The sequence below is a fragment of the Pelophylax lessonae genome, assembly GCF_965119305.1.
Source record: "Pelophylax lessonae genome assembly, chromosome: 3".
Lineage (NCBI taxonomy): Eukaryota > Metazoa > Chordata > Amphibia > Anura > Ranidae > Pelophylax > Pelophylax lessonae.
The window spans coordinates 416907607-416933764 of record NC_138770.1 but is presented as its reverse complement, the minus strand read 5'-3'; the positions used below and the strand labels follow the sequence as shown (position 1 = coordinate 416933764).

The 26158-nt window shown below is 38.3% G+C and overlaps 1 protein-coding gene across 1 annotated transcript in view; it reads left to right on the top strand.

Moving 5' to 3' along the window:
* Positions 1-22537, top strand: part of LOC309550556 (uncharacterized protein) — a 263513-nt gene extending 240976 nt beyond the window's left edge. Inside the window, exons 67-85 of the mRNA XM_082250908.1 lie at positions 61-126; positions 455-520; positions 696-761; positions 1417-1482; positions 11197-11262; positions 14956-15021; positions 15834-15899; positions 16016-16081; positions 16188-16253; positions 16384-16449; positions 16528-16593; positions 16727-16792; positions 16926-16991; positions 17123-17188; positions 17320-17385; positions 17524-17589; positions 17772-17837; positions 17973-18038; positions 22362-22537. Of these exons, the coding sequence (XP_082107034.1) occupies positions 61-126; positions 455-520; positions 696-761; positions 1417-1482; positions 11197-11262; positions 14956-15021; positions 15834-15899; positions 16016-16081; positions 16188-16253; positions 16384-16449; positions 16528-16593; positions 16727-16792; positions 16926-16991; positions 17123-17188; positions 17320-17385; positions 17524-17589; positions 17772-17837; positions 17973-18038; positions 22362-22504 (1331 nt within the window). The 3' untranslated portion in view covers positions 22505-22537. The remainder of the gene's footprint in view (positions 1-60; positions 127-454; positions 521-695; positions 762-1416; positions 1483-11196; positions 11263-14955; positions 15022-15833; positions 15900-16015; positions 16082-16187; positions 16254-16383; positions 16450-16527; positions 16594-16726; positions 16793-16925; positions 16992-17122; positions 17189-17319; positions 17386-17523; positions 17590-17771; positions 17838-17972; positions 18039-22361) is intronic.
* The last annotated feature ends 3621 nt before the right edge of the window (positions 22538-26158 follow it).

Sequence of the window (26158 nt, the reverse complement as noted above, 5' to 3'; positions counted from 1 at the left end):
AAAAATATTTATAAGTGTTTTAATATGAAAAGGCTAACACTTCATCTGTTCTTCTTGCAGGTGTTTTCCAGTATACCCAAGGTGTCTTCTACGATGGCCTTGTTACGGTTATTCAGAAAAAAGAAGGTAGTAATATGCAAATTCCCCCATTTCCTCGAGCAAACATTGGCTCTATGTATCAGTTTGTTCTTGCCTATTTTGCCACAGCCAATCATTTTCAGGCTTTCAAGGCAAGTCTGATGCTGATTGATAGCCAAGGAGAAGTAACTCTTAATAATAATGTTCTTAATAATACATAAGACCCACTTTAACTGTCATGTGAGATTTCTTTCTAGACTTAATTACTGTTTGTTCTATAATGGTTACAAATTTATAATGGTCTGAACAAATTTATAGTACTGTTGGTCCACATATCTGAGAAACATGCACATATGTTTTTTTTCCATTTATTCAGATATACTTCAGTATCTCCAGGGCCCTTTCTATGAAGGTCTCAATAAAATTACTGAGTTTGGAGAAGGTATTGCCAACCTATTTAATGGCTATGCCTGGCTTTTGCTTAAAATCCAATCCAGCTAAAATGTCTGCTCAAGCTAATAATAAATTGCTTTATATGTTACAGTGTGCATACTGTAGTGTAGATCGCCTACCATTGTGCTGAATGCCAAAACAGAACTTTATTTTTGGCTCTTTAGGTCTCGTTGACTATGCCCAGAGTCTCTTCTATGGCAGCTTAAATAGACTTAATCAGTTTCGAGAAGGTAACTAATTATTTCAGGCATTCAAAATATTCAGTCACATACCACTTGGACCTTCTGCAGAACCTACACAGAATTCAGATTTTTTTTTATGTGGTTTAGGACAGACTATTTGTAATATCGAATGATCTAATCTCATTCCAGAGCAAGAGCCATAATCCATGTTGGCTCTCAATAAGTGTTTTTGCAAATTCAATATATTGCTGAAGCTCTATTTAGTAATGACTATATTTACAACTATTTCTAGTAATTTCAATTGCAAATATACTTGTCAATCTGTAAAATATTCCACTGTATGGGTTCTACACCTCGGGCTAACATAAGTATTTCAACTTGACAGAACTATTTGCTTTTTTTACAGCCTACCTGGAGCTTTTAAATAAACCAGGAAAAGTCATATCACAGTTCAGATAGGCGATACAGAAATGGTTTATGTTGTTTTATTGTGCACAATTATATGAGTGCACTTATGATTTAGAAGTCATGATATCAATGAATTTTTTCCCAGTCCTACCTCTTGTGTTGCTACCTTTATCAAGTAATTTAATATTATTACAATAGAATTGTATAATATATAACCGATGATCCTCACCCCCCATCATTCTCTTTTTCTCTCCCTTATGCAATGCATGTGACAATTCTGTCTGTATTCTTTCAGACCTTGTTGAATATTTCAGCAGTCTCTTCAGTGATTGGATTGAAAGAAGCACTCACTTTGGAAAAGGTAAATACACAAATAAAGATACAGAAGAGCATTGTGTATTTATTAAAAAAAAAAAATTAAAGTCAAATATAATTGCATGAATAGCTAGAAGTACAGTGTGTACTGTTTTAACAAGTGAACTTTTCTTCTTCTTGTGCCTTAAATTCGTATGTGACTGGCTCTACCTGAAGTGCCATCTGGACAAGAAACATCTCCAAATATATTTTTGCTTGTTTACTCTAATTAAATTTTATGAACACAACACGTAATCAGAAGAAACCTTTCATAATATTTGCACACTCTGGAGCAGAGCCAAATAAGGGCCAAAATGGACCTAGACAAAGCTGTTGTTTTGATCCCTCCCTTTTTCACAATATGGAGTACAATGAACAGCATAGCATAGAGTGTGCACAAGTGGGGATTATATGACTTATAATGCCTTGTCAAGTCAGGGATCTCTGAACCTCTCTGGGTACCAGCAAGTGAAGCACACAAATAAACTACTTGCAACAAAAGACAGGTCTCCACATGTGCCAGAGAGGACAAAACGAGTGAAGGAGTGTGTTTGTAACCAACAGCTCCACTGCTGGCCCTGTCAGCTCTCTTCTCTTTAAATTTTGGAAGCACAATGGGTATTTCAGGGCTAGAAGCAAAGGGAAAGATACCAAAGTGCACCCCTGCGGACCATTGATTGAACAGGTTGAAAAACGTCCCTATAGCCATAAAATATGAGGGCAGAGAAATAATAGCTACCCTTAGCCTTAGGGTTGCCTCCTTTTAGCCCATGGAAAATGCAATCAAATGGTGGGTGGTGTATGTGTAAGGGTAGAAATTTTTTGCAGTTTACTTCCACCTGGGAGCTGAGGGACAGGGGTTAAGCTTACCGAATGTAGGGAAATTTTACATTGCAAAACATACCCAATCATGTGCAAGAAAAAAGAAAACAGCTTTTTGCCTGCACATGATTGGATAATAGAAGTCAATAGAGCTTCACCTCATTCGCTAAACTCTGGAGAAAATTCAGTTGTAAAGTGAACAGCGTATTTGCCTGGGTCTTCTCATGCAGAAGTGAAAATGTATTCTATTTGCCCCAGTTATAAAAGCACTAGCATTTTGTCGGTGGTATAAAGCATGGCTATTTTTTTTACCAATGTTAAAAGCTATTTTTATATTTTTCACTTTAGCAGAGCAACAAAGATGTTAAAAATTTTAATAAATTGAGGGGGGACAAACACTTCTATTAAAAGGAAAAAAACATGGCTGGAGTTAGATTTAAAACCATATCGCTGTTGAAAATGTGCACAACACTGCATGGTTTTTTTACATTTCAAAATTGTTCTTCCAGTTCTACTTTTTAATGTAGAAGTGATTTGGGGGGGTTAAACAGCCACCCAATCACTTCCATATATCTGAAGAGATGTGGCTCACCGCTCTCTTCTCCCTGCTATGGCCTTTTCACTCCTACTGGAAGTCTAAGGTCCCTAGCATTACTTTCTAAATAGTCAACAAGGAGATGTGAGGAAGGTTAATTTCTTGATCTCCCTCAGTAATGTGATCCCAGAAACTCTCAGGTCTAAGTACTTCTGGGATATTGACTGTCAGGATTCACCAGCTCTAGATAGGTTAAAAATCAAGGACTCCCTGTACTCTACCTTAAAGACCCCTGATGTCTCAATAAAAACACCCTGTAACTCAGTAATGCTATCACATAGGGAAAAAATTAGCCCCTTTGTGATAGTAAAAAAATGATGTTAAAAAGGTGAAAAATAAATGTAAAATTAACATAATATATTCAAATAATTCTAAAAAAAAAAAGTTAAAATACATACATATGCACTCCAGAATATACATAATTAAGATTGTTCAAGACATATCATACCATCATATATCTCCACACATGCTGGATATCTCCACAAATGCCACCATTTATTGTAAACTTGATGACCTGTAAAGGTTTAAAAACATGACCTGTGGAGAATTTTAGAGTATATTGAAATTGATGTTGGTGTTTTGTTGGTGCCAACAGTTTTGAAGCTTGGCATATTTGCCATTTATTTACTTGACACAGTAAATAGTACATTTGTTTTTCAGTAGAAAAACACATTTAAATTATTGCACACACAATAATGGGCATAATTAAGAAAATATTGTGTTTGTGTGAGATAACAATTTGAATGTTTTTTTTCTATTAAAAATTAAAGTTTGATAAACAGCTAGCAAACAATTGTGTAACTTCAAAAGGTGAAGTTCCGCTTTAAGGGCTCCTCCCCCACTCCTGTAAATGAAATGGCACTTTTGGGGAGGGGGACGAGCGGGTACCTGATTTTGACAGGTACCTGCTCCCACTTTTGCTCCGACCACCTAGAAGATCGGAGCAGAAGTTCTCCTCCCTCCCTGCAGTCTTCTGGGACATGTCCCAGGTCCCAGAAGCCTGCGGGACCATCCACAATTTGCACTGCCGCTCGCGCATGCAAAATGGGCTCCCGGCTGTGAAACCGCAAGCTGTGCTGCCTACAGTTAAAATGTCAGCACTGGGGACAGAAGGCGGGAGGTGAAAATGGCTGGGGCGAGCACAGCTCCTCTGTTTTAAAGGACCAGTATGTATTCTTCTGTGCTGGCTGTAGCTCCACTCCAGGCAAAAGCCAAATTTATGGGGATTCCTATAGGGAAGCTACAACCAGTATGGTAGTCACTGCCCCTTTTCCTGTAGCTCTACTGTGGCAGAATTGGTTGTATATATTTCCCTAGGCAACAGAGGATGCTGAGGAGGAAGAAATACAAACCATACTGTCACAGTCAGCACTGGCAGAGCTGTGTGATTTACCACTGCTTGTAAACATTCCATGTCCTCTGTTTTCTAAATGTGCCTCCCATCGCACGTGTCTATCACAGTCTGTGTCTAGAAGCAGCAGCTATGGGATGGCAAGCATCATATTATAACCTAATAATTAACTTACACCAGACAGCTTTCTTGGATAATAACTTGGCCACGGCCTTTATTTATTAGCTTATAAATTACTTAACTCATTAATCCATCAATCAATAAATTTTCACTTTTTTATTATCATAACTTTGCAATACATAACACAACTACCCAGCTTTGGCGCTCGGGTTACCACTTAACCATATAAAGACACCTCCAATACTTTGTCCCCCTTTTGAAAAGGTGACCCTACCACATAAATTTATAAGGCCGTGACTTAATATTTATTCACTATTATACATATAATGGGCGGGTGGGCGGGAAGCTCCGTTCCGGGTGCTCTTCTGAGGCGACTGATTCCACACCCACGCAACCACACCTATATATAGCCTGCCTCGTTTCTAGAAGCTTCGGTCACCTGACCTTCCGCAGGCAGCTATTTTAACCAATCCTAATCCTCTAAACTCGTATCTCCCGCCTAACGCTCTGTACACGGGGGGAACTAGAAACTGCCCCTCTGCAGCCCTCCCATGAGGAAAAAGTAGGAAAATGGGGTCCTTGAAACCCCCTTTCCCTTTTTCCATTCATGGGATGGCAAGCGTCATATTATAACCTAATAATTAACTTACACCAGACAGCTTTCTTGGATAATAACTTGGCCACGGCCTTTATTTATTGGCTTATAAATTACTTAACTCATTAATCCATCAATCAATAAATTTTCACTTTTTTATTATCATAACTTTGCAATACATAACACAACTACCCAGCTTTGGCGCTCGGGTTACCACTTAACCATATAAAGACACCTCCACTAAGTCAGGAGGAACTAACCTCCTGACTACCCCACCAGCCCGCGGCCAGTTCTATTGCTGTCTGGAATCCTAAATTCATTATATCCCAACCTATATCCGAAAGATGTATCCCATCCTTCCAATACAAGCCGGGAATACCCCCCTCCAAATCTACGTGTCTAAATGATATGCCATAACCTAAACTCATAAATTTCTCTACTCTATGATTAGTCCTTCTCCTCATTTTCTCAAACACCTTTCCAACTTTATCTTGCAACCAAATAAGTCGAGGGATGATCTCGGAAAATACTATAACCGTACCATGAGAAAAAGCCTTCCATTGTTTGATAACAAAACATATTTTAAAGAAAGTTTAACTGTTTTTATTTTCCCAATGTCATTACCTCCTAGGTGGATTAATAGTATATCCGGTAATGGCCAATCATAACTCAGCCTACCTAGTTCGGTCATCAGATTGTCCCAGATCATCCCACCTTTACCACACCAATATAATTCAAATAAACTTGGGTCCAGATCCAGATTAGTTCCATAAATTCTTTCTGCCGCTCTTTTGTGGGCCCATCGAACATACGAGTGCCCAACGATCCAAACTATTAACTTCTTACCTAGAATTAGAATGTACATAGTTAGATCTGACATATCTCTGATAGACATTTGACTTCCACCTGCCAATTTTCTTTATACCATCACCTCCCAAACCTAGGCTCACCGCAGCCGTGGCTGCCCCAATCCTAAATGAGTGGCAAGATAAGCCTTTATTGCACAGCCCTAAGACAGCCAAAATTTTATCGAATATTCTTCGAAATTGAAAACCCGTCAGGGGTGACAGATCTCTATGAATAAAGAGCCGTGACCCCTTCTCCGGCCTCACTTTCAAATACGTCTTTAATGTTTTTATCGGACATATAGAGTCCACTGTACATTTTCCTAATAATATCCATGTCCCTTTACCCGACTGGTCTGTCTTAGACTTGCGCAAAAATATTTTTAATTTATCCTTGTCAAAAACCACATCTTCAATTCACAAACCACCTTCATCGCTTTTTGATCTAGGAACCAATTCTGATATTCGTAAGGCTGCAAAAAAACAAATAGAAAACGCTGCTCTCAACAATTTAACCTCATATTCAGAAAAACATGCTCTATCAGCATATTTACAAATATCTATTAGGTTATTCACCGAGATTGGACCTTGATAATTTATCTTAGTTTGTTTCTTTTTGTATCCTTTTAAAACTTGTTGTACTGAAAAGAAGGATAACATAGACTGGTAACCTTCCAATTTCATAAAATATGATACTCCATATAACGTTTTGTTTACATGTGACCAAGACCATTTCTTTTGAAGCAAAGATTCAAGAAAACATAATACTAATCTCTCTGAACTTGTCATTCATCCATTATTGGCCTCTTGTAAAAATGACAACCACAGTGACCAGGAGCTGCAATAGCTTTTCCACGTTGAATACGCCAGGGAGTTACGAATATTCTCTTGCACTAAACTAAGTCCCATAGATGCCCAGGACATTTCATACCCTCTTTGTCGGCTTCCGGCACCAGTTCGAAGAATTTGCTCATCTGTAAACGTGAGAGAGCGTCAGCAATAACATTGAGTTTTCCTGGAATATAACGAGCTTTTAACCAAATGTTATATAACAGGCACCTGGAAACTAAATAACGAATCATGGAAATGACAGGTTGTGATCTAGAATTTAAACAGTTTATTGCGAATAATACTCCCCTATTATCCGTACTCAATAGAATTCTCCTGTTCTGAAACTTCCATCCCCAAATCTCCACCGCCACTATAACTGGGAATATTTCCAACAATACAATGTTTTGTAACAGACCTTTAACCTTCCATCTTTCTGGCCATCTCTCCGCACACCACTCATTTCTCCAAATGGCCAAGAACCCGATAGAACCTGCTGCATCCGTGAATAAACAAAATTGTGAATCTGTAATGAATTCTTCCTGAATCATTGTTCTACCATTAAATGTTTGCAAAAATTGTGTCCATATCAGCATATCCTCACGAATATCTTGCGTTAGCCTAATATGCGAAAAAGGACTCTTCAATCCTGACATTTTAAGATACATACGCCTTGAGTATATTCTTCCAAATGGCAGGATTCTAGTCGCAAAGGCTAAATTACCAAAAAGCTTTTGGAGTTCCTTCAACAAAACTTTCTTCTTCCTAATCAATACTAAGATAAGATTGTAAATCTTATCTAACTTGTCCTTAGGTAATTTGAATTCCATGCTGTTTGAATCTATCAAAATTCCCAAAAATTCTAATTTTTGAGAAGGAGGTACCGTTTTTCCTTCAGCTAGCGGGATATTAAACTGGGAACATATATCTCTGAACGTGTTTAATAGTTGTAAGCATTCGCTAGAATTCCTAGGACCCAAGAATAAAAAATCGTCCAAATAGTGAATTGTATATTTGGAACCCGATTTTTCCTTCAGCACCCATTCCAGAAAGGTGGCGAATGCCTCAAAATATGCACACGATAATGAGCATCCCATAGGTAGAAACATGTCAAAATAAAATTTTTCTTTAAACATGAAACCTAGTGAGTTGAAACAACTCGGGTGAATGGGTAACAACCTAAATGCCGACAAAATATCAGCTTTACTCATCAGTGCCCCCTCGCCCAGCTCCCTCAACAAAACCATTGCCTGTTCAAATGAAGAATATTCCACCGAACAGTCGTTCGGGCTTATCTGGTCATTAAGGGACCCACCCACGGGGAAAGATAAGTGATGTATTAGCCTAAATTTATTTGGCTCTTTCTTTGGCAGTATACCCAAAGGAGAAATTCTAAAGTCATTAAATGGTGGATTACAGAATGGGCCTGCAACCCTACCAGCTGCTCTTTCTTTATTTATTTTGTCTTCTACTATATGCGGTAATTCCTCAACTGACTTTAAATTTCTCACCTTTATACAACCTTTTCCTTCAAAGATAGGTAGTCTGAAACCCTCTGCAAAACCTTCATAAAGTATGTTGGCCTTCCGTTGATCTGGGTATTTGCACAGCCAGGTTTGCATTTCTTGCAGGTTCACCAGGAGTTTGCCCCTTAAGAAATGGCTCTTTTCCTGATTGGGTATTGGCTGCCATTTTTTTAAAACATTTAGACACGCTATGCGCCCCTGCACAAAAAGCACACTCATGCCTAAAACGGCAATTATGTAGCCACTTACAGTTGGAGTCATTAAACGCAAAGCATATACCTTTCTTATAACTTGCGGCCTGATTGGCTCCCACACTTACCGGTCTAGCAATTTGTGGCCTCTGTGGAATTAATAGGTTAAGCCACAAACCCACATCTTTACAACCCCACTGTAGCTCTTTATGCACAGACAACTTTTGCCGAAAGGATTCATCATATGAAAACCAACCAAATCCTCCAAAATTTCGGTATGCCTCAAGGATGATTTCTACATGATGAAAAAGGCCTGCTGCTTTTTCTGGCTGTTTTTCACACATTACCCCTGCAAATATGCAGAAAGCCTGCAGCCAGTTACTAAAATTGTTTGCAACCGGTCTCCTCCTATCCTCATCATTTTTGTCCGACTTTAGGAACTCTTTACTAGATGGAAGTAAGGACAATATATCTACGAATTCTCCATTCCAGATCTTTTCTTTAATACTTGTACTTAAGTGAAAACCCAGAGGCGAAGGTGAACAGGGCATAGTTTCTTTCAATACAATTTCAGGTACTCTATCCTTAAAACCTGTTACTCTTTCCGGTATTATTTTCCCTACTTCAGGGTTCTGCCATACTGAAGATACATTTTCCGGTTGCATTTTACTATGTAAACTATGTAATGAATCGACTATAAGATTTAATGACTGGTTCAAGTTTTCAAACATAGCAATATTTAACTCACCCGGCCCGGCAGTACCCGGTTCTTCTAAAACCTGCATGTCCTCTGCCGGCCAATACAAAGGGCTGTCTTCTTTATCACTCCTCCGGCAGCTGCCACCGAGGCCAGCATTGGACCTCACTCCGACAGCTCCGGCCTCGTTTGCTCCATGTTGTCCCGACGCTGCACCCGCCTCTTCTTCTCTCGCTGTTTCGTGACTTCCTCGCTTTCTTCCAGCCTTCTTTTCTTCCACTGGTGGGCTGTATTGTCTTCTGGGCGTCCTACGTCTCTTCAGCCGCTCTTCGGTGGTTGCGGCACTTTCTTGTTGTTCCAGTCCTGGGCTTGCAACCTCCCGGTCTTCTGTAGCCGCCTCCTTTTTGCCCCGCTGTCCACCACTCGGTCTGCCTCTCTTTCCGCTTCTTCTTCCGACACCAGTGACTTCTTCTTCCGCTGTCCCCTTCTTTCCTTCAGCCAGGTCCCTTCTTTGTTGCCGTCCGTCTTCTGACTCCTCTTCAGCCGTCAACTCCAGACAGCGCCGCAGCCATTTCTCTCCTCCTTCTGCTTCTGCCTTCTCCAGCAGCTGTCGAAGTAACGTCTTCATCCCGAAGCTCCGTTCCGGCTGCTCTTCTGAGGCGACTGATTCCACGCCCACGCAACCACACCTATATATAGCCTGCCTCGTTTCTAGAAGCTTCGGTCACCTGACCTTCCGCAGGCAGCTATTTTAACCAATCCTAATCCTCTAAACTCGTATCTCCCGCCTAACGCTCTGTACACGGGGGGAACTAGAAACTGCCCCTCTGCAGCCCTCCCATGAGGAAAAAGTAGGAAAATGGGGTCCTTGAAACCCCCTTTCCCTTTTTCCATTCAATCACACCGCCCTGCCAGCACTTGCTGTTGCAGTATAGTTTTATAACTTTATTCTCAGTATCTTGCCTGTAAATGCCTTAGGGAAGTTATACAAAGTTTGCTGTCTTACAAGTTCAGGTTGTTTGGTGCAGTGGAGTTTAATGCAATTTAAAATTGTCTGCTATTTCGTCATCAGGACTGTCTATAGTGGAAAGGGCTGAAGCCTGTTGAGGAGAGAGTTTAGTATAGCTGAGAATTGTCTGGAAGTTCTAGCAACAAGCTGATCACACAGCCCCGCCAGCTCTGTTTCTAAATGAAGGTGCTTTTCTCCAACAAGTGTCTGCTGCTAGAGATGAGCACTGTCAATCAGCCCTTATTATGTATTTATCTCCTTGCTAGCAGTGGAAACTTCTGCCAAATTGCTATTGTTGTAATCATTGGAAAGAGTGGTTGTTACCATAACAGCATGCCATAGTAATAATAACCTGCAAGAGGCAAAAACCCTTCCCAATTTTATTTAAAATAATGTGTTTTATTGCAATCTGTGTCCTGAAAGGAAACAAGGGGGAAGTCTTCAATAGGGTTACGTACCACTGTAAAAAAAAAAAAAACTATGCTAAAGCCCCGTACACACGATCAGATTAGCGAAAGATCTGTCGTCCGTTTTTTGTGGCATGCTAGTCTGATGTGGAAAGTGAAGAGGTTTTTTTCATACAAATTATCCCGTACGACAGAATACTACTTCAGAAGTGATGTCATGTGTTGGATTGCTTTGTATGTGTTCTTTCGTCTCTGAGCATGCCTAGTCTTGCTCTTAAGATTTTTTTCCGTCTAAATCTGTACTAATGAGACGAAAATCGGACTTTGTATTATGAACAACAAAAATGTTATAGCCTGCACATCAGGATTTTGTCAACCGAAAAGTCGGAGTTGGCTGTCGAAAGCACCATACTAACAATCGGCAGATCGGTCGTCGGACGAAATTTCCCTTCAGATTTTCTTATCGTGTGTACGGGCCTTAAGTTGGAACAATGCATAACCCTCAATCTTTAATGATGTGACGCACTCATACCCCTCCTGGTAGTCACAGATCATGTGATTTATGCTACCAAGGCTTTCGGACACTTATGCAATGTTCTTTTTACATATGACAAGTAAAGGGTACTTTTTAAATTGAAGCAATAATGTGATATGGTAATGTTGAAATGTACTGTACTGATATTTATCTAATATTTTTTATTCATATCATTTTTTGTATGTTGTTCTGGTCCACAGATACTGTTATTTATGTCCAGCATGGCTTCAATGAAGGGGTTATCATGTTTAACAAGCTGAGAGAAGGTAATTTTATGTTACTATTATCATTATACAGGGTTTAAATAATGCCAAACGTTTGTGCAGGGCTTTACAAGGTAAGGGCAGACAGTAATGTTACAATATATTTTAATTCAGGAGGAATCAAAGGGCCCTGCTCATTAGAGCTAGAGATGTCCCGAACTGTTCGCCGGCGAACAGTTCCCGGCGAACTTCGCATGTTCGCGTTCGCCTCGGCGGGCGAACATATGCGATGTTCGGTCCGCCTCCTATACATCTTCATTGAGCAAACTTTGACCCTGTACCTCACATTCAGCAGGCGCATTCCAGCCAATCAGCATACCCTCCCTCCCAGACCCTCCCACCTCCTATAAAAAAGCAAGGGCAGCATCCATCTTAGATTCATTCTGAAGCTGCAGAGTTAGTTAGAGCAGGGAGAGGGCTGCTGTTGCTGCTGAATTGATAGGGAAATCATTAGCTAGGCCAGTGTTCTGTGTCCACTCCTGCTGTAAGGACAGCATCCTGACAGCACCCCGAAAAGCCATTTTTAGGGCTGGTATATCAGTCTGCTTTTATTTATTTATTTTCTATATATTTATCAGGCATTTTTGGAGGCAGGCATGACTTTTTTTGGATTAGTGTCGGGGGGGGGGTCTAAAAAGTGTACCTGTGAAGTTTCAGCTCTGTAGCATGCCCAGAACCAGAAAAAAAAGATCATATAGTTATAAAAGGAGGGTTCCCACCATCCCTGCTCTACTGAAAAATGATCTTTTTTTCTGGTTCTGGACATGCTACAGAGCTGAAACTTCACAGGTACACTTTTTAGACCCACCAGACACTAAATCACACAAAAAAAGTTTTAAAAAATTGTAAAAACCATAATTCGTAATTTTTTTCTGGTTCCGGACATGCTACAGAGCTGAAACTTCACAGGTACACTTTTTAGACCCCCCCCCCCCCCCAGACACTAAATCCAAAGAATTTTTTTTTTTTTTTAATTTTTCCAATAATTGGCTCTCTATCAAAAATGACAATTTTTAAGAACTTTTTTGTGTGATTTGGTGTCTGGGGGGGTCTAAAAAGTGTACCTGTGAAGTTTCAGCTCTGTAGCATGTCCATAACCAAAAATTAGGGTTAGTGCTAGGGTTAGGGTTAGGGCTAGGGTTAGGGTTATTTTTAGTGCTTAGGGTTAGAGGGTTAGGGTTAGAGGTGTAGGGGTAGGGTTACTAACTCTAACCCTAAGTATCTCACCATAACCCTAACCCTATCCCCTAACACTAAACCTAACCCTAACAATTAAAGCCAAGTTCCTGTCCCATTTTGGTCAGTTCTGGTCTGTTTGCGGTTGTTTGCGGTGCGTTAAACGGGGAGTTTGGTCTGTCAGAGTTTGGTCTGTCACTGTGAAGCGGGCGTAACCCTTACACTACCTGATCGATACAACATCATACCTGATCATATACACACACTGGATGTTTTAAAGCACGTTATTCCAAACAATTTAGGAATGTTAGGTGATTTATGCCCTTTATGGATTAAAACCCGACTCTGCGTCAACTACGTAATTTTCCATGGGAGTTTTGCCATGGATCCCCCTCCGGCATGCCACAGTCCAGGCGTTAGTCCCCTTGAAACAACTTTTCCATCACTATTGTGGCCAGAAAGAGTCCCTGTGGGTTTTAAAATTCGCCTGCCTATTAAAGTCTATGGCGATTCACCCGGTTCGTGAACATTTGCGGAAGTTCGCGTTCGCCGTTCGCGAACATTAAATTTTATGTTCGCGACATCACTAATTAGAGCTTGCAATCTAAATGGGAAGATCAAGTGATACAAAATGTAATAACTCTGGGGGATGAGCTGATGGAAAAAATAAAAGTACAGTTGTTAGGTAGGGGCAAAATAGGCTTCTCTGAAGAGAAGGGTTTTCAGGGATTGTCTAAAAGTATATAGAGTAGGAGACAGTCGGACTGGTTGGGGTAGGGAGTTCCATAGGATGGGAGAGGCTCGGGAAAAGTCCTGGAGGTGATCATTAGAGGAGGTAATGAGGAAGCTGGTCGGATGAACGAACAGAATAATTTGGTTGGTATTTTGAGACTAGGTTAGTGATGTAGCTGGGGGCTGAGTTGTGGATGGCGTTCTAAGTTGTTAGTATTTTGAATTGAATTCTTTGGGTAAGCAGAAGCCAATGGAGGGTCATGTGGTTAAGTGGGCTTTAGAAAAATGTTTGCAACCTTATCTCTAGTAGTGGGGTTGAATGAGGGAAGTAGTGAGTGTACTTGTGAACATGAATTGTTCAGTGTGGAAGGTATCTGTGCAGTGGAGATCTCAATACAAATTGAAGAGTTGGCAGGGACACGATAAGTTGGTAATGAAAGTGATAAAATAGGTCTGCTTGGAGGTAGGAATTGTATGCTTGGAAGGCAGATTTATGTTTTTTTAAAATCTTTCTGAGACTTAGTCTTACGCTACAGGCCCTCAAGAGTGCAGCTACATTTTTTTCAATCTTCTGTGTCATCTCTCTCCCCAGGTTTTAGGGATCGGGCATAACTCTGTGTGTAGTGAGGGGGTTAAACCTGTCTAGGAAGGATGACACGGAACTATTGAAGTAGCTAGGTTGGGGCAAGATGGGTGAGATTTTATCAAAGATATGGTCAGTAGCAGAATAAAAAGGGAAAGTTTAAGAGGTTTAAGGTCAAAGGGGTCTATGGGTAACTGTTAAGCAGCTGGAGGGAGATGAAGTGGAGGACAGGGAGAGAGAAAAACTAAAAAGGTAGTGATGAGAGAGAGGGAAAGGATTATTGGGCTGCATAGGTAGGAGAAAACAAGGTCAAGAGTGTTGCCATCAGCGTGAGTAGAAGTGTGTATCCATTGCTTCAGATCACAAGAGAAGGTTAGACTGAGACTTTTACAAGTGCTGGAGTGTTAGTATTAACAGGGATGTTAAATCCACTGAGAATGATTTGGGCATTGGGGATTTCAGAAGAGAGAAAGTAGGGTTGCCAGGCAGAGAAGTCATGAAGAAAGCATGATACCGGTTCAGGAAATAGATGAATACAATGGGCCTCAACTGAGAAGGATGAGAGAAAGGGAGGTATAATTACTTTGCTACAACACTCTAAATGGCTAATCAAGCCACCATATCAAATTAATTGAATTAAATATTCTAAATCAGTAAAAGGAACCAGCAGTAATTAAATTATGTAGGTTGCCCTTTTGATAATGCTGGATGCTGGGGTTCCATGCTAATCCTAAGGCTTAAATACTGGGCTACTGGCACATTTGCAAAAATTATTTTTGAATTCTGATTTCTCTGGCTGCATGCTTGGGTGTACTGAAGCCAGTGATGGCCTATAATTAGGAATTTTAAAAGGCTATCAACAGGTAAACTGCAGGAAAGAGTATTTTTATACCCTTCAGTCAAGTCTATTTGCTTCTTTGCAATGAACTGAAGTGCACTATGGGAAAATTAATCTGCATGAGTTTTCTTTTTCGACATGCATTTTCATTTCTGAAGAAATTAATGGTAATGCACAATGTGATAACACACATGTACACTGTATACCTTGTAAGCAGCAGATGTATATATTTTTTTAATCCTTACTCAAATCACTTTCAGAAAATCACAATAAAATGTACAATGTCTGCCATGAAAAACATTCAGAAAACTGCATGCATTTTCAGCCTTGATACGTCTCAAAGTATATACATTTCTATATTTTTCAGATCTGTCCAGCTACATTCAGGATCTGTTCTATGATTCAGTAAACAAACTTAGTCAACTTGGAAAAGGTAATATTTTTCATACCATTTTCCAGTTATTACATCACATTGGTAAAGCTTTCATTCCCAAGTTTCTTATTTTAAATCAGAAAACCCCAGCTATTTGTCAACCTGTAAAAAAAAATGTGAGCTTTGTTAATTTATACTATTTATTCAGACTTAACACTTTGGAGATATGTGTTTTATGAGTAATGTATCAGACAGTTTAAGTAGATATGGGTGCGGGTGAAAGGCATACCATTTTGATAGCACCACATCCCTTGCATCAAAATAGAAAAAAAAAAACATAAAAAGGTAACAAAGAGAAAATCTTGATTATAACCACTATAAAAATGGTTTAGTTATTCCTATTGACGGAGGCCTCTATACAACTTCTTCTACTGTACATGTTTTGCCCATTGGCTTCTTCAGGAGGACAAATACTTCTTTTTTTTGTTTGGTTTCAGCACCTCAAAATATTAAAATCCTACCTCTTTAAGATTTTTTTTTCTATCAGGCAGTTTATACAGCAGGACATACCATACATCAGGTGCCGCTCAGGTCTAGAGTTACCTTTAGACAAAGAAGAAATGTATATAAGTGGGGAAATATTTTTACAATCCAATACTACATATTAAAATACTTGAAAATCCAACACACACTTATGACATATGTTGTATCTGTATTCGTACATATGTGCATATATGTCATGTATCTGTGTTTATTTTACATGTAGTGATGCCCTGATGAGTATGAACTGCATACCTTTAGTTTATTTTATCCTAGATTTTTTAGTCTGTTTAGCATGTTGCTGCATAACATCAATACCTCTTTTTATCTAGATATTCTTGAGTATTTCCAGAATCTTTTCTCCTCTGGAGCCAACAGATTGTCTGAATTCAAAGATGGTAAAGATGCCTTGACATGTCTGTCTGCTTGTTGAGTTGCTTAATATCTGATGTACAGTACTGTAGATAAAATGGACTGTATTTATACTGTATGCTTGATTATTTCTAATTTCCAGGTACTGTTGACTTCTCCCAGAGACTCATTTATCATGGACTCAATGGACTTTCTGAGTTCAAAGACGGTAAAGATACATAAGAAAATAGCATGTTTAAATTGCTTGTAAATTGATTTAAAAATATATATATATATATATATATTTAAAACCACTAATTTATCTGTACTTTCAGGTACTTTAAACTACTCACAGAGCCTTTTTTATCATGGACTTAGTAAGCTTTCTGAGTTCAAAGATGGTAAGTAAACTATAGTAGTGTACTTCATGTTTTCTTAATCAATAAAAATGAAATAGAAAGAAAACATTTAAAAATACATAAATAAAATAATATTCTTTGACAGTAAACCCACCTGCCTGTCTCCTTCTAGGGACTTTTAACTACTCACAGGCTCTCCTCTATAATGGACTCAGTAGTCTTTCTGAGATTAAAGAAGGTAAAATATCCTGAACTTTAAATAATTACCATTCTCTTCTTTTTTATACCCCAAATACAATTGCATCTCTTCTTTCAGGCACTATTAGCTATTCCCAGAGTCTTTTATATGATGGACTTAATACACTTTCTAAGTTTAAAGAAGGTAAAAATGACTGCATTGCTAGGCTTTATAAATATAGAATAGTTTAGCTTTTATTTCTGTTAATTATAAGCAAACAAAAATATATTTAATGCATCAATATATACATTGAATGCAACTGTGTATCTTCTTCCAGGAACTGTCAACTATTCCCAGAGTCTGTTATATCATGGACTTAATAGACTTTCTGAGTTTAAAGAAGGTAAAAATGACTGCATTGCTAGGCTTTATAAATATAGAATAGTTTAGCTTTTCTTTCTGTTAATTGCAAGCAAACAAAAATATATTAAATGCATCAATATATACATGAAATGTAACTGTATATCTTCTTCCAGGAACTGTCAACTATTCCCAGAGTCTGTTATATCATGGACTTAATAGACTTTCTGAATTTAAAGAAGGTATAAATGACTGCATTGCTAGGCTTTATAAATATAGAATAGTTTAGCTTTTCTTTCTGTTAATTACAAGCAAACAAAAATATATACTACACCAATTAATACATGGAATGCAACTGTGTATCTTCTTCCAGGAACTGTTAACTATTCCCAGAGTCTGTTATATCATGGACTTAATATACTTTCTGAATTTAAAGAAGGTAAAAATGACTGCATTGCTAGTCTGTATTAATATAGAATAGTTTAGCTTGTCTTTCTGTTAATTACAAGCAAACAAAAATATATACTACACCAATTAATACATGGAATGCAACTGTGTATCTTCTTCCAGGAACTGTTAACTATTCCCAGAGTCTAGTTTATGATGGACTCAACAAAGTTTATGAGTTCAAAGAAGGTAAAAGTATTTTGAATTGCTAGTCCTGCATATGTGTAGTTGCCTTTCTGAAGTTGTAAACATCAGGAATAATTAATTATCATAGTGGAAGCAATCTAATTATCTATGCTATAAACACAATTGTTTTTCTTCTTTTAGGAACTTTCAACTACTTGCAGAGTCTGTTCCATAGTGGACTCTATCGATTTTTTGAATTAAAAGAAGGTGAGATAAATTAATATGACATTACCTTTTATTTAACCTGACCCATAGTTCTTTCTTATCAAAATGACAACATTCATATACAACACTGCATTTCCTTATCATAGTTCTCTTTTTTATAATGATTGCTTTGATTATCATAACTTACCACACAACTTTGCCAGCAGCTGCTCTTAATTTTTCAGGTCTTCTAGAATACTCACAAGACCTTTTCTTTGATGGACTTAATTGGCTTAAGAAGTCTGGAGAAGGTAACGCTACTGTATAACTAATAAATTTACCAGTCTATCCACCTTTAACTTTTATAATCTTCAGTTGTAGCTTTTCTTATGTTTAAATTTGGCTACCAGGTATATCACACCATTAAAGTATATTTATTATTTTAGGTCTCCTTGAATACCTGCAGTGTCTCTTCTTTGATGGCATTAATGGACTTAAGCAGTCAAGCAAAGGTAATGATTTTTTACCCCAAGTTCAATATGTGTTCAAATTTAGGCATAACTGTATGTATAGTGATGAAAGTACCTAATTAGCCTGATGAATTGTGAATCAAAGTATTTCATATAAAGTAGAGTTCATCTATTCTCATGAGTTCTTGTTCTGCCTATACCTGACTAATGAATCTTTGGAAAAATGAATTTTTCTGACAAAAAAACTTAAAATCCACATTTACAGTCAAGCCAAGTTTAAGTATTTTTTTTTCTTCTCAATCATATATACCCGATTTTGTTCTTTAACTATAACCCCTATTTATGAAAAAATAACCTAACTGAGGCTAATGCTGGCCATACACACACAGAATTTCGGCCGTTTGCAGACTGAACGATTATTCGTCGGTCGAAAGTGAATTGGCCACTAACTTACAGAATAAACTCTTTTACATAATCGTTTTCATGATCATAATGATCATTTGATAACATGCACAATATGAGTCAGAATATTATTTTCGTTTCAATTTTACCATACAAGTAAAAACTTTTGTAGAAACGATAAAAGTTTTCGCTATGGATCCATCTACATTAGCCGGCCACACGATCAAAATCGTCGGTAAACTTGTGTTCACTAATGGCCCGATTTTTTGAACAATCTTTCCTAAAACGACCATTTTCGGCCGAAATTCTGTGCGTGTATGGCCAGCATAAGAAATGATTACTGCCCTCACCTGACAGGGTGTGTCCATCTTTAACTCTCAAAACAAATAAACATATACCCTATTCGGTGTAGCGCAATCAATATAAGTGCAATAAAATATTGAAAAAACAATAAAATGAACAATGATAAACAGAAGTCCCAATATGTAAAATCCACCACTGTGTGATTCAAGTGACAGTTAAAAATAGAAAATCCTGAAAATAATGTGATCCAGTGAATTCGGTGACCACCACCTCTGGCTAAATTGCCTGCTCACTTCCAAATGATGACCCCACTACAGAGTCACATTCACAATAAAGATTCAAGAAAGATATCCCGATCACAATGTCCTCCTGCTGTGTACATGATTAAAGCGATTGTAAAGAAAAAAATATTTGTTTTTTGAAACTTACAAACATGTTATACATAATTCCTCTGTGCAATGGCTTTGCACAGAGCATTACCAATTTTCTTCTCGCCTCACTCCCCCCCCCCTCCCTGCTTCCCCCACTTATTGCCCCATATCAGCTTGCTATGGAGGCGCTCATGCAGACTCACTCCCTAACTGCAATGCTGCTCTCCTGCACAGCACTGGATAGACATTGGGCTCAGGTAAGTATAAGGTGGAGCCTGGGGTGGAGGCCTTTGGCTGCACACAGAAGGTGTTTTATCTTAATGCATACAATGAACCACTTGTTGTGTTTTGTGATCCAGGTTGTCTTGATTTCAGCTATAAAAGAACAAACAAATCTACACGAATGCTGCTAATTACCTCTCAGTCACTGAAACAGTGAATATTTCCATCTCTCTGTCATATAAATTAACTATGTAAATTACATAGTAAATTTATAACTAAATACCACCAGGTATAGACAACTCTATGTCCCAAACAATATGTTTAAAGCCTAATTTTAGTTTTAAGTGTTGCCTGTGTCCCTACTTCAGAGATTTCCTCCTAAATCTTGCCCTTGTGACACCAAAACTAACCATCTGAAAGGTCTCTGTAACTACTTGATAGATTGTTCATCACTTTCTGTTCTGGTGAGCTTGCCATGTGATGTTGACAGGAAAAGAGTCTGAAACTTCCAAGTAGGGTCACAAGCAACAATAAATCCAGACAGACATTCAAACACATTCCCACCTTATCCAAAATGGGAAAAAAATGTTTCAGCTGGGTTTAGGCTCTATCAGCATCACTCTTTTATGTTTTTTAAAGATACCTACAGTCAAGTGTAAGTGCAATTCTTTTTTGCAGAGAAAAGGTTGCCAGTCTTTGTCACTTTACCTGATCACCGGGTTAAAATCTGGATCTAGAAGATTTTGCCTTTTAACCGGATGGCAGGACATACCAGGTGTCCTGTGGCAAAGGAAGAAAAATGGAGCTATACACTTTGGTTGCTATAATCAGCCTATACACTAAAGGAGCTGTCCTGCTGAGATTCTGCAATGGTTTTCACAAAGCTAAATGCCACTGCTGTCTCTTCATTCCTGAGAGTGGAACATTTTAAAATAAATGGGCGTGGCATAGCAAGCAGTTTGGTCATGCCCAGGAGTGGGACCTTCATTGACATAAGACTGAAATTAAAGCCACAGGGAAGCATGATGCTATGCACCCTGGCTAGGTATGAAATCATGGGCATCATATATGGGAGTTGCAAAAGAATATTGGTTGTGACATGGCTTTGTAGCCAGTGTAATCACTGTAGAGATCTCCTGCAATTAGTTTTACAACCAATCTTATCACCACAGTAGAGAAGCGGACAACCGGTTTAAAGATCAAGGAACCAGTGTCTACTACAACCACTACCACACCTGCTGAGAGAACCCTGCGTGCATCTACTACTCTCATGCTGGGGCACATTCGGGCTTCCAGTGGTTGTGGCATGCAACAGTGCCAAATGGAGAGGGCATTAGACATCAACCCCACACTTGGAAGGGTATCTGCTGAAAAGGATAGTTAGAAATTACTCCTCCAGTACAGGAACCCTGCCTCAGTATCTATGCCCTATGTCCCAGAGGTCCCAGTGGTCCTGAGGGAATCAGACTTTAAGTTCCCTATAGACTAAAAAGACAAGGACACGGTGGAGACAGTGTCTAAAAAAGTAATGGGAAGACTGGGAGGATGAATTAGAGGATTGTAGTAGATGTTTTGTACTGTTCTGATGCCTGCCTCTGAGCCCATACACACGACCAGCTCTATCAACATCAGCCCCTGTTGCTTCCAAGTAGAGAGGTGCACCCAAAAGCAAATTCAGAGGAAGCATCCAGTGGCAACCACAGTGAGTTCCCTCCACGGACTTCAGTTTTCAAAGAGGTTTAGAAAAAGGCTGCATTAAAGAGGTTCTAAAGGCAAGACATTTTTACCTTAATGCATTCCCTGCATTAAGATGTTCCAGTTCATGTTTTGCCCCCTCACCTCCATTTATACTTACCTGAGTCCTATCTCAATCCCGTGCTGTTCCTGTCTGCAGCTGTTCTCTCCGGCTCCTTCTGCTTTCAATCAAATCTTCTGAGCAGAGAGCAGGGGTGGGGCTGAGCCTGCAGATGTGCCTCCATAGCAAGGAGCCAGGAGTGCCAAAGGGGAACCCTAGGAGAGGAGGTTTGGGGCCACTTTGTGCAAAACCATTGCACAGTGCAGGTAAGTATAACATGTTTACTACTTTAGAGATAAAAAGCCTTTACAACCACTTTACCATTTGCCAAGAAATCACCTGACACCTATGTACTCCCGAAGTGTAGGAACCTTAGGGAGCTAACTAAAATGTGCACATTTACAGTTGATCAGAAATAAGAAGGTGCCTTATAAGCACAGCTTACACTATCCCCACGTGCCTCAAAACTTGGTGAGTTAGACTGAGTTGCGCAGATTAGAATGGTAAAATCATGCTATCTGGGTCTATGTAGGAGCTCCAAAGCCCTGTAGATCGAAGAACTTAACACCTGCATAGGTTTAACAGAACTACAGCTGCTTAGTAACCTAGGGCTATGGGGCTATAAGTGTATTTTTTTTTTGAATTTTTTTTAACAACACATATTAATTTGCTTAGAAAGATAAAGTGGCATTTCTAAATCACTTACACAGAACTTGGGAACTCTGGCAATACATGCACACTCTTTAGGGTCACCTGAAATATTATGTAATATACTGTTTTTGGTAACCCTTAATTGTTAAAGGAATCTTGTACTGGAAAAAAGAATGGGGCTTTAATGTAGGGCTTATGAAAAAACTAGTTGCCTGGCTGTCTTTGGCATCATACTTTCTAAATAGGGAACAAGGATCAAGTATGCCAAAAAAAAAAAACAAAGCCAACATGAAGCCAACACACTTGCTATTCATACTTTTTCTAGGTAAGTAGCTGAGAAAACATGCAAGCTGGTCAGCTCAGCTGGCATGCTCAAAAGTCTGCAATGACAGCTTCCTTTTCTAACTACAGGTTTAATTTATCTTTTTTTTTTGTCCAGTTTTTTTTGTAACCTTGATTTTAATATAGCTGTTGAAAATAATAGGTGTTGTAAAAAATAGCAACAATGAAGATAGAGGATTTTAATCTATTTCCTACAGTTTTCATGCACTTTTCCACAAACAATTTTTGTTTTTGTATAGTTATTATGTTTAAATGCTTAATAGCTGTCTTGTTTTCCAGATCTTCTTAGCTACTTCCAAAGCCTTATCTATGATGGACTTAGTAACTATGGACTTCCTTTCTTCACCTCGGCCTACAGTCAGGAGCAATACTCTAGCCATTCCGAGGCTGATGAGATGAAGACTGGAGCAGTGGAAAACTAAAAAACATACCAGATATATATTCTTGGAATCTTTTGTAAAGGACTGTAGTCTTTACAGTCTGTGTCCTAGTAACAGGTCACTAGACAGAGAAAGAAATTTACAGTTCTAAGCGTCATGAGAATAAGAAAGGAGAATGACATATAGGAATGTGTCATGACAAGGGCACATGGTCCTTCATTATATAACAATGTAAGATAGCCTAGGTATGAAGAACTGACAGCAAACTGCAAATCCAAGCAAGTTCATGTCTGTTTGTATTTACTGCTTTGTCACCAGTTAGCACAAGGAAAACCCTAACGTTGACACTCAATATGCTTGTTACATTTATATTAACATTTCAAGGTATTGTGCTAATAGCAGTGACAGGCAATTAATTTTTACTTTTCTAGGCAAACTACATTATGGATTTTCTTGAAACACACGCTTGTTTTTTTTAAGTGCTGTACCGTTGCACTTTCAAGTTTACAGAGTAGTAAAATGTGGCGGTTAGCATTGACTAAATGGTGCTAAGCTGTTGAACAGTTAATAGCCCATTAATACATGACATCAGCTACTCATATCTTAAATGAATACCTCTGGGCACATGTATTAAAGGCCCCTCTTGAAATATTTATGCTGTCTACACCAGGCAAATTATGATTTGATGTTACAAATAAACAATGTAAAATGTTTAAGGGATTCACTGGAAAAGAGTGACCAATAATGTATTCACTGATACCTAGTAAGTGGTTAGGAGCTAAAAAAATATTTTGTACAGGAATAAATGTAAAATAATTATGACATTTGCCTAGTGCATACATATAATGATGCACTTTATATTCTTTCCTGTCTATATTTGTTCACTACAGCTGGACTATTATATTTTAAATTAGTTGCTAGGGTGTAAGAATCTCTTTTAGTCCAGCACTACCTGTAATTATTGTATAGCTGCATACGGATGCAACACCCCGTATTCAGTGTTTAAACAAAGACTTGGAGAAGTAGACTGACACAAAACATTGATTACCAAGAGGCTGGCATCATGCTGCTGAAGATGTTCAATAACTTTGATTATATTTTGCCTTTACTAGGCTATTTTAAATATTTTGGTTGTGAGTTTTTGCATTTGCTTCAGTAGATTGGTTTCAGTAGCAATATGTAACGAGCTATATTGTACATAAAAATTGGCAAAATGCTTTTTTGTAAATTATCATGTTTGATTTGCTATTGAAGACTATATGTAATGGTGGTGATGACTTTTTATGAGTAGTGCTCACTGTACAGAGACTAGATGAGCACAGGGATTCTCTGAGGAAATCTTAAGAGTCACTTACCGCCACATTTTCCCATTGTGTTTTATGTTTGTGTAGCTGAGAATTGTGCTGCTGTGAATGTAAAGTAAAATGCTGCTTTGTGGGTTTGAACATGTGCCTTTTGTTGGAAATTTAATGCCTCAAGCATAAAGACTACGTGAGCCTTTTTACAACATACCATTGTTTTTCAATGCTAAAATAATTTGTAGTACAAAGTAAACAGTGTAACTAAACTTAACAGTGTTTATCTATCAAAAGCAAAGGTACAAGGAAACAAAAGTAGGCAAGAATAAGCAGACATTGCCATACTATGCATTATATTGGATAGTCTCATTCATGGTTTCAAGACTTGATGACTTAAATGAACATAATGTCTCTAGTGATCAAAGGCAGTCAGATATCATGCTCATTGGTGCATGTGTCTGCAGCTCTGGCACTAGTATAAATATGTTGGTAGAGAGCTGTAGAGATGTGTAGAATAGCAGGGTCACCAGCTGGGCCACAGTGAGTGAAAGTGACTAAATATGCATTCATGTGAATTAATCTGTTTCCAGACAGCTGCTCTTATTCCTTCTCTTTGACTGCATCCCAGCAGAGTAAAGTGGGTGCCCTCCAGAGTGCTTCCTCTCTGCCATTGTCTAAAGCCTGCTCTCATCCCAATACAGTCAACATCCTAGCAGACTGGTTCCAATTATGAATTTAAAACGAAATTCGCTTCCAATTTTAATCAGCTATATGACAGAGAAAAGTGAAGATGTCTACATATTGTTGTACAGTTTGCAGACAACATGGCATGACGAATTGAAAGGCTTTGCATACAGTATGATTTACTTTAGTGTGTTAAGAATAAGAAAAATTCTACCTAACTGGAAATGCTTTGTTACAGGCAGTGTAGTATATTATATGTTCCTTCACCAATCCCTTAGTGCTGTCTGGGACCCCAGCAGTGAGATTTTTTTACTTACTAATTTTGTCAGAGTTTTTGAGACCAAGTGGCTTAAATGAGTTTTCCATATGCTAACATGAAGAGGGTGCAGGACACAGAAATGCTTGAACATTTTTCCTCTAGTAGGTTCTTCTACGGATAAAATGGCAAACTCCCACAGGTCACTGATAACAATAGAGCTGTGTTGGTAAGGACTCTCCCTGCTTGGATCCTATGATAAGTTCTCAGCAGAGATTCAAGCCCTGCCCTACTGCTTTGGGTGGTGTTACATTTTAATAAAGAGCAATACTCAGCTCATCACACATGTGAATGTATTCATGTTTTTATGGTACTATAATTTTACATGAAACAGATGGATTGAACAGTATGTGAAGCTAGTACATGACATTTTTTTTATTGTACTTACATGGAAGGTAGTCTGTAGCTATATCTGTTTTAGAAACAATTTACAGATGCAAATCTGATCTGATCAGTAACATTGATTAACTGACTGTAACACAAATTGCAAACTTTATTGCACGCTGTACGTTAACTGAAAGTTCATTTTTGGGTCTTTATCATGAAATATAATTATGACCTTTGAGAACATATGTTTTCTCACTCAGGATTCAACTATGATACAGGAATCAAAAATAATAATGTAGCAAATAGTATCCTTACTCATTACAGCAGCAACCAGTTCACTACTCAGAATTCAACTATGATACAGGAATCAAAAATAATACTGTAGCAAATACTATCCTTACTCATTACATTACCAACCAGTTCACAATGTAAGCACAGTGTATGAAATCTAACCTGAGTTAGTATTAAAGAAAAAAGAAAACATAATTTACTCCAAAGGGCCAAACTGTGGGAAAGAAGTATTTCTATGGTTTTCGGATTATCATATATAATACAGTATTTTCAGACCCTGAGCTTTTGGGATCTTACAATAATAACATACAGCCAGTATGGATCATAACATAAAGGTTTAGAGGTAAATGGTTTGGTTGTCCAGAAAAATTGCATTCTGCCATTGAACATCCCTGCACATTATTGAGTATCACTGCCTTAACTTAGATGACTCTCTTATAAAAAGTGATAAACTAGCATTGATGTGATATGGATTATTGCTAAGAAAGCATAAGTAAGTCTGGGAAAGATTTATAGAGATGTGTGAAGAAAGTGACAAAATTTGACAGTTCACTTTTACTGCTACGTAGTTCACTGTCACTTTGATGAGAGCTGAGTTGCTCATAAGAAACAGTAATAATAGAAACATTGGGGAAACTGCATATGTGAAAAGTGCAATGTATTGATATATGATTTATGCTCATTAAGCTTGCTTATGACGTCTGCCTATAACCTCTTTAAAGTCTTCCATCATTATCGTATTTATTGACATTTTCCACATTGAACTTTTGTCCCCTTCCA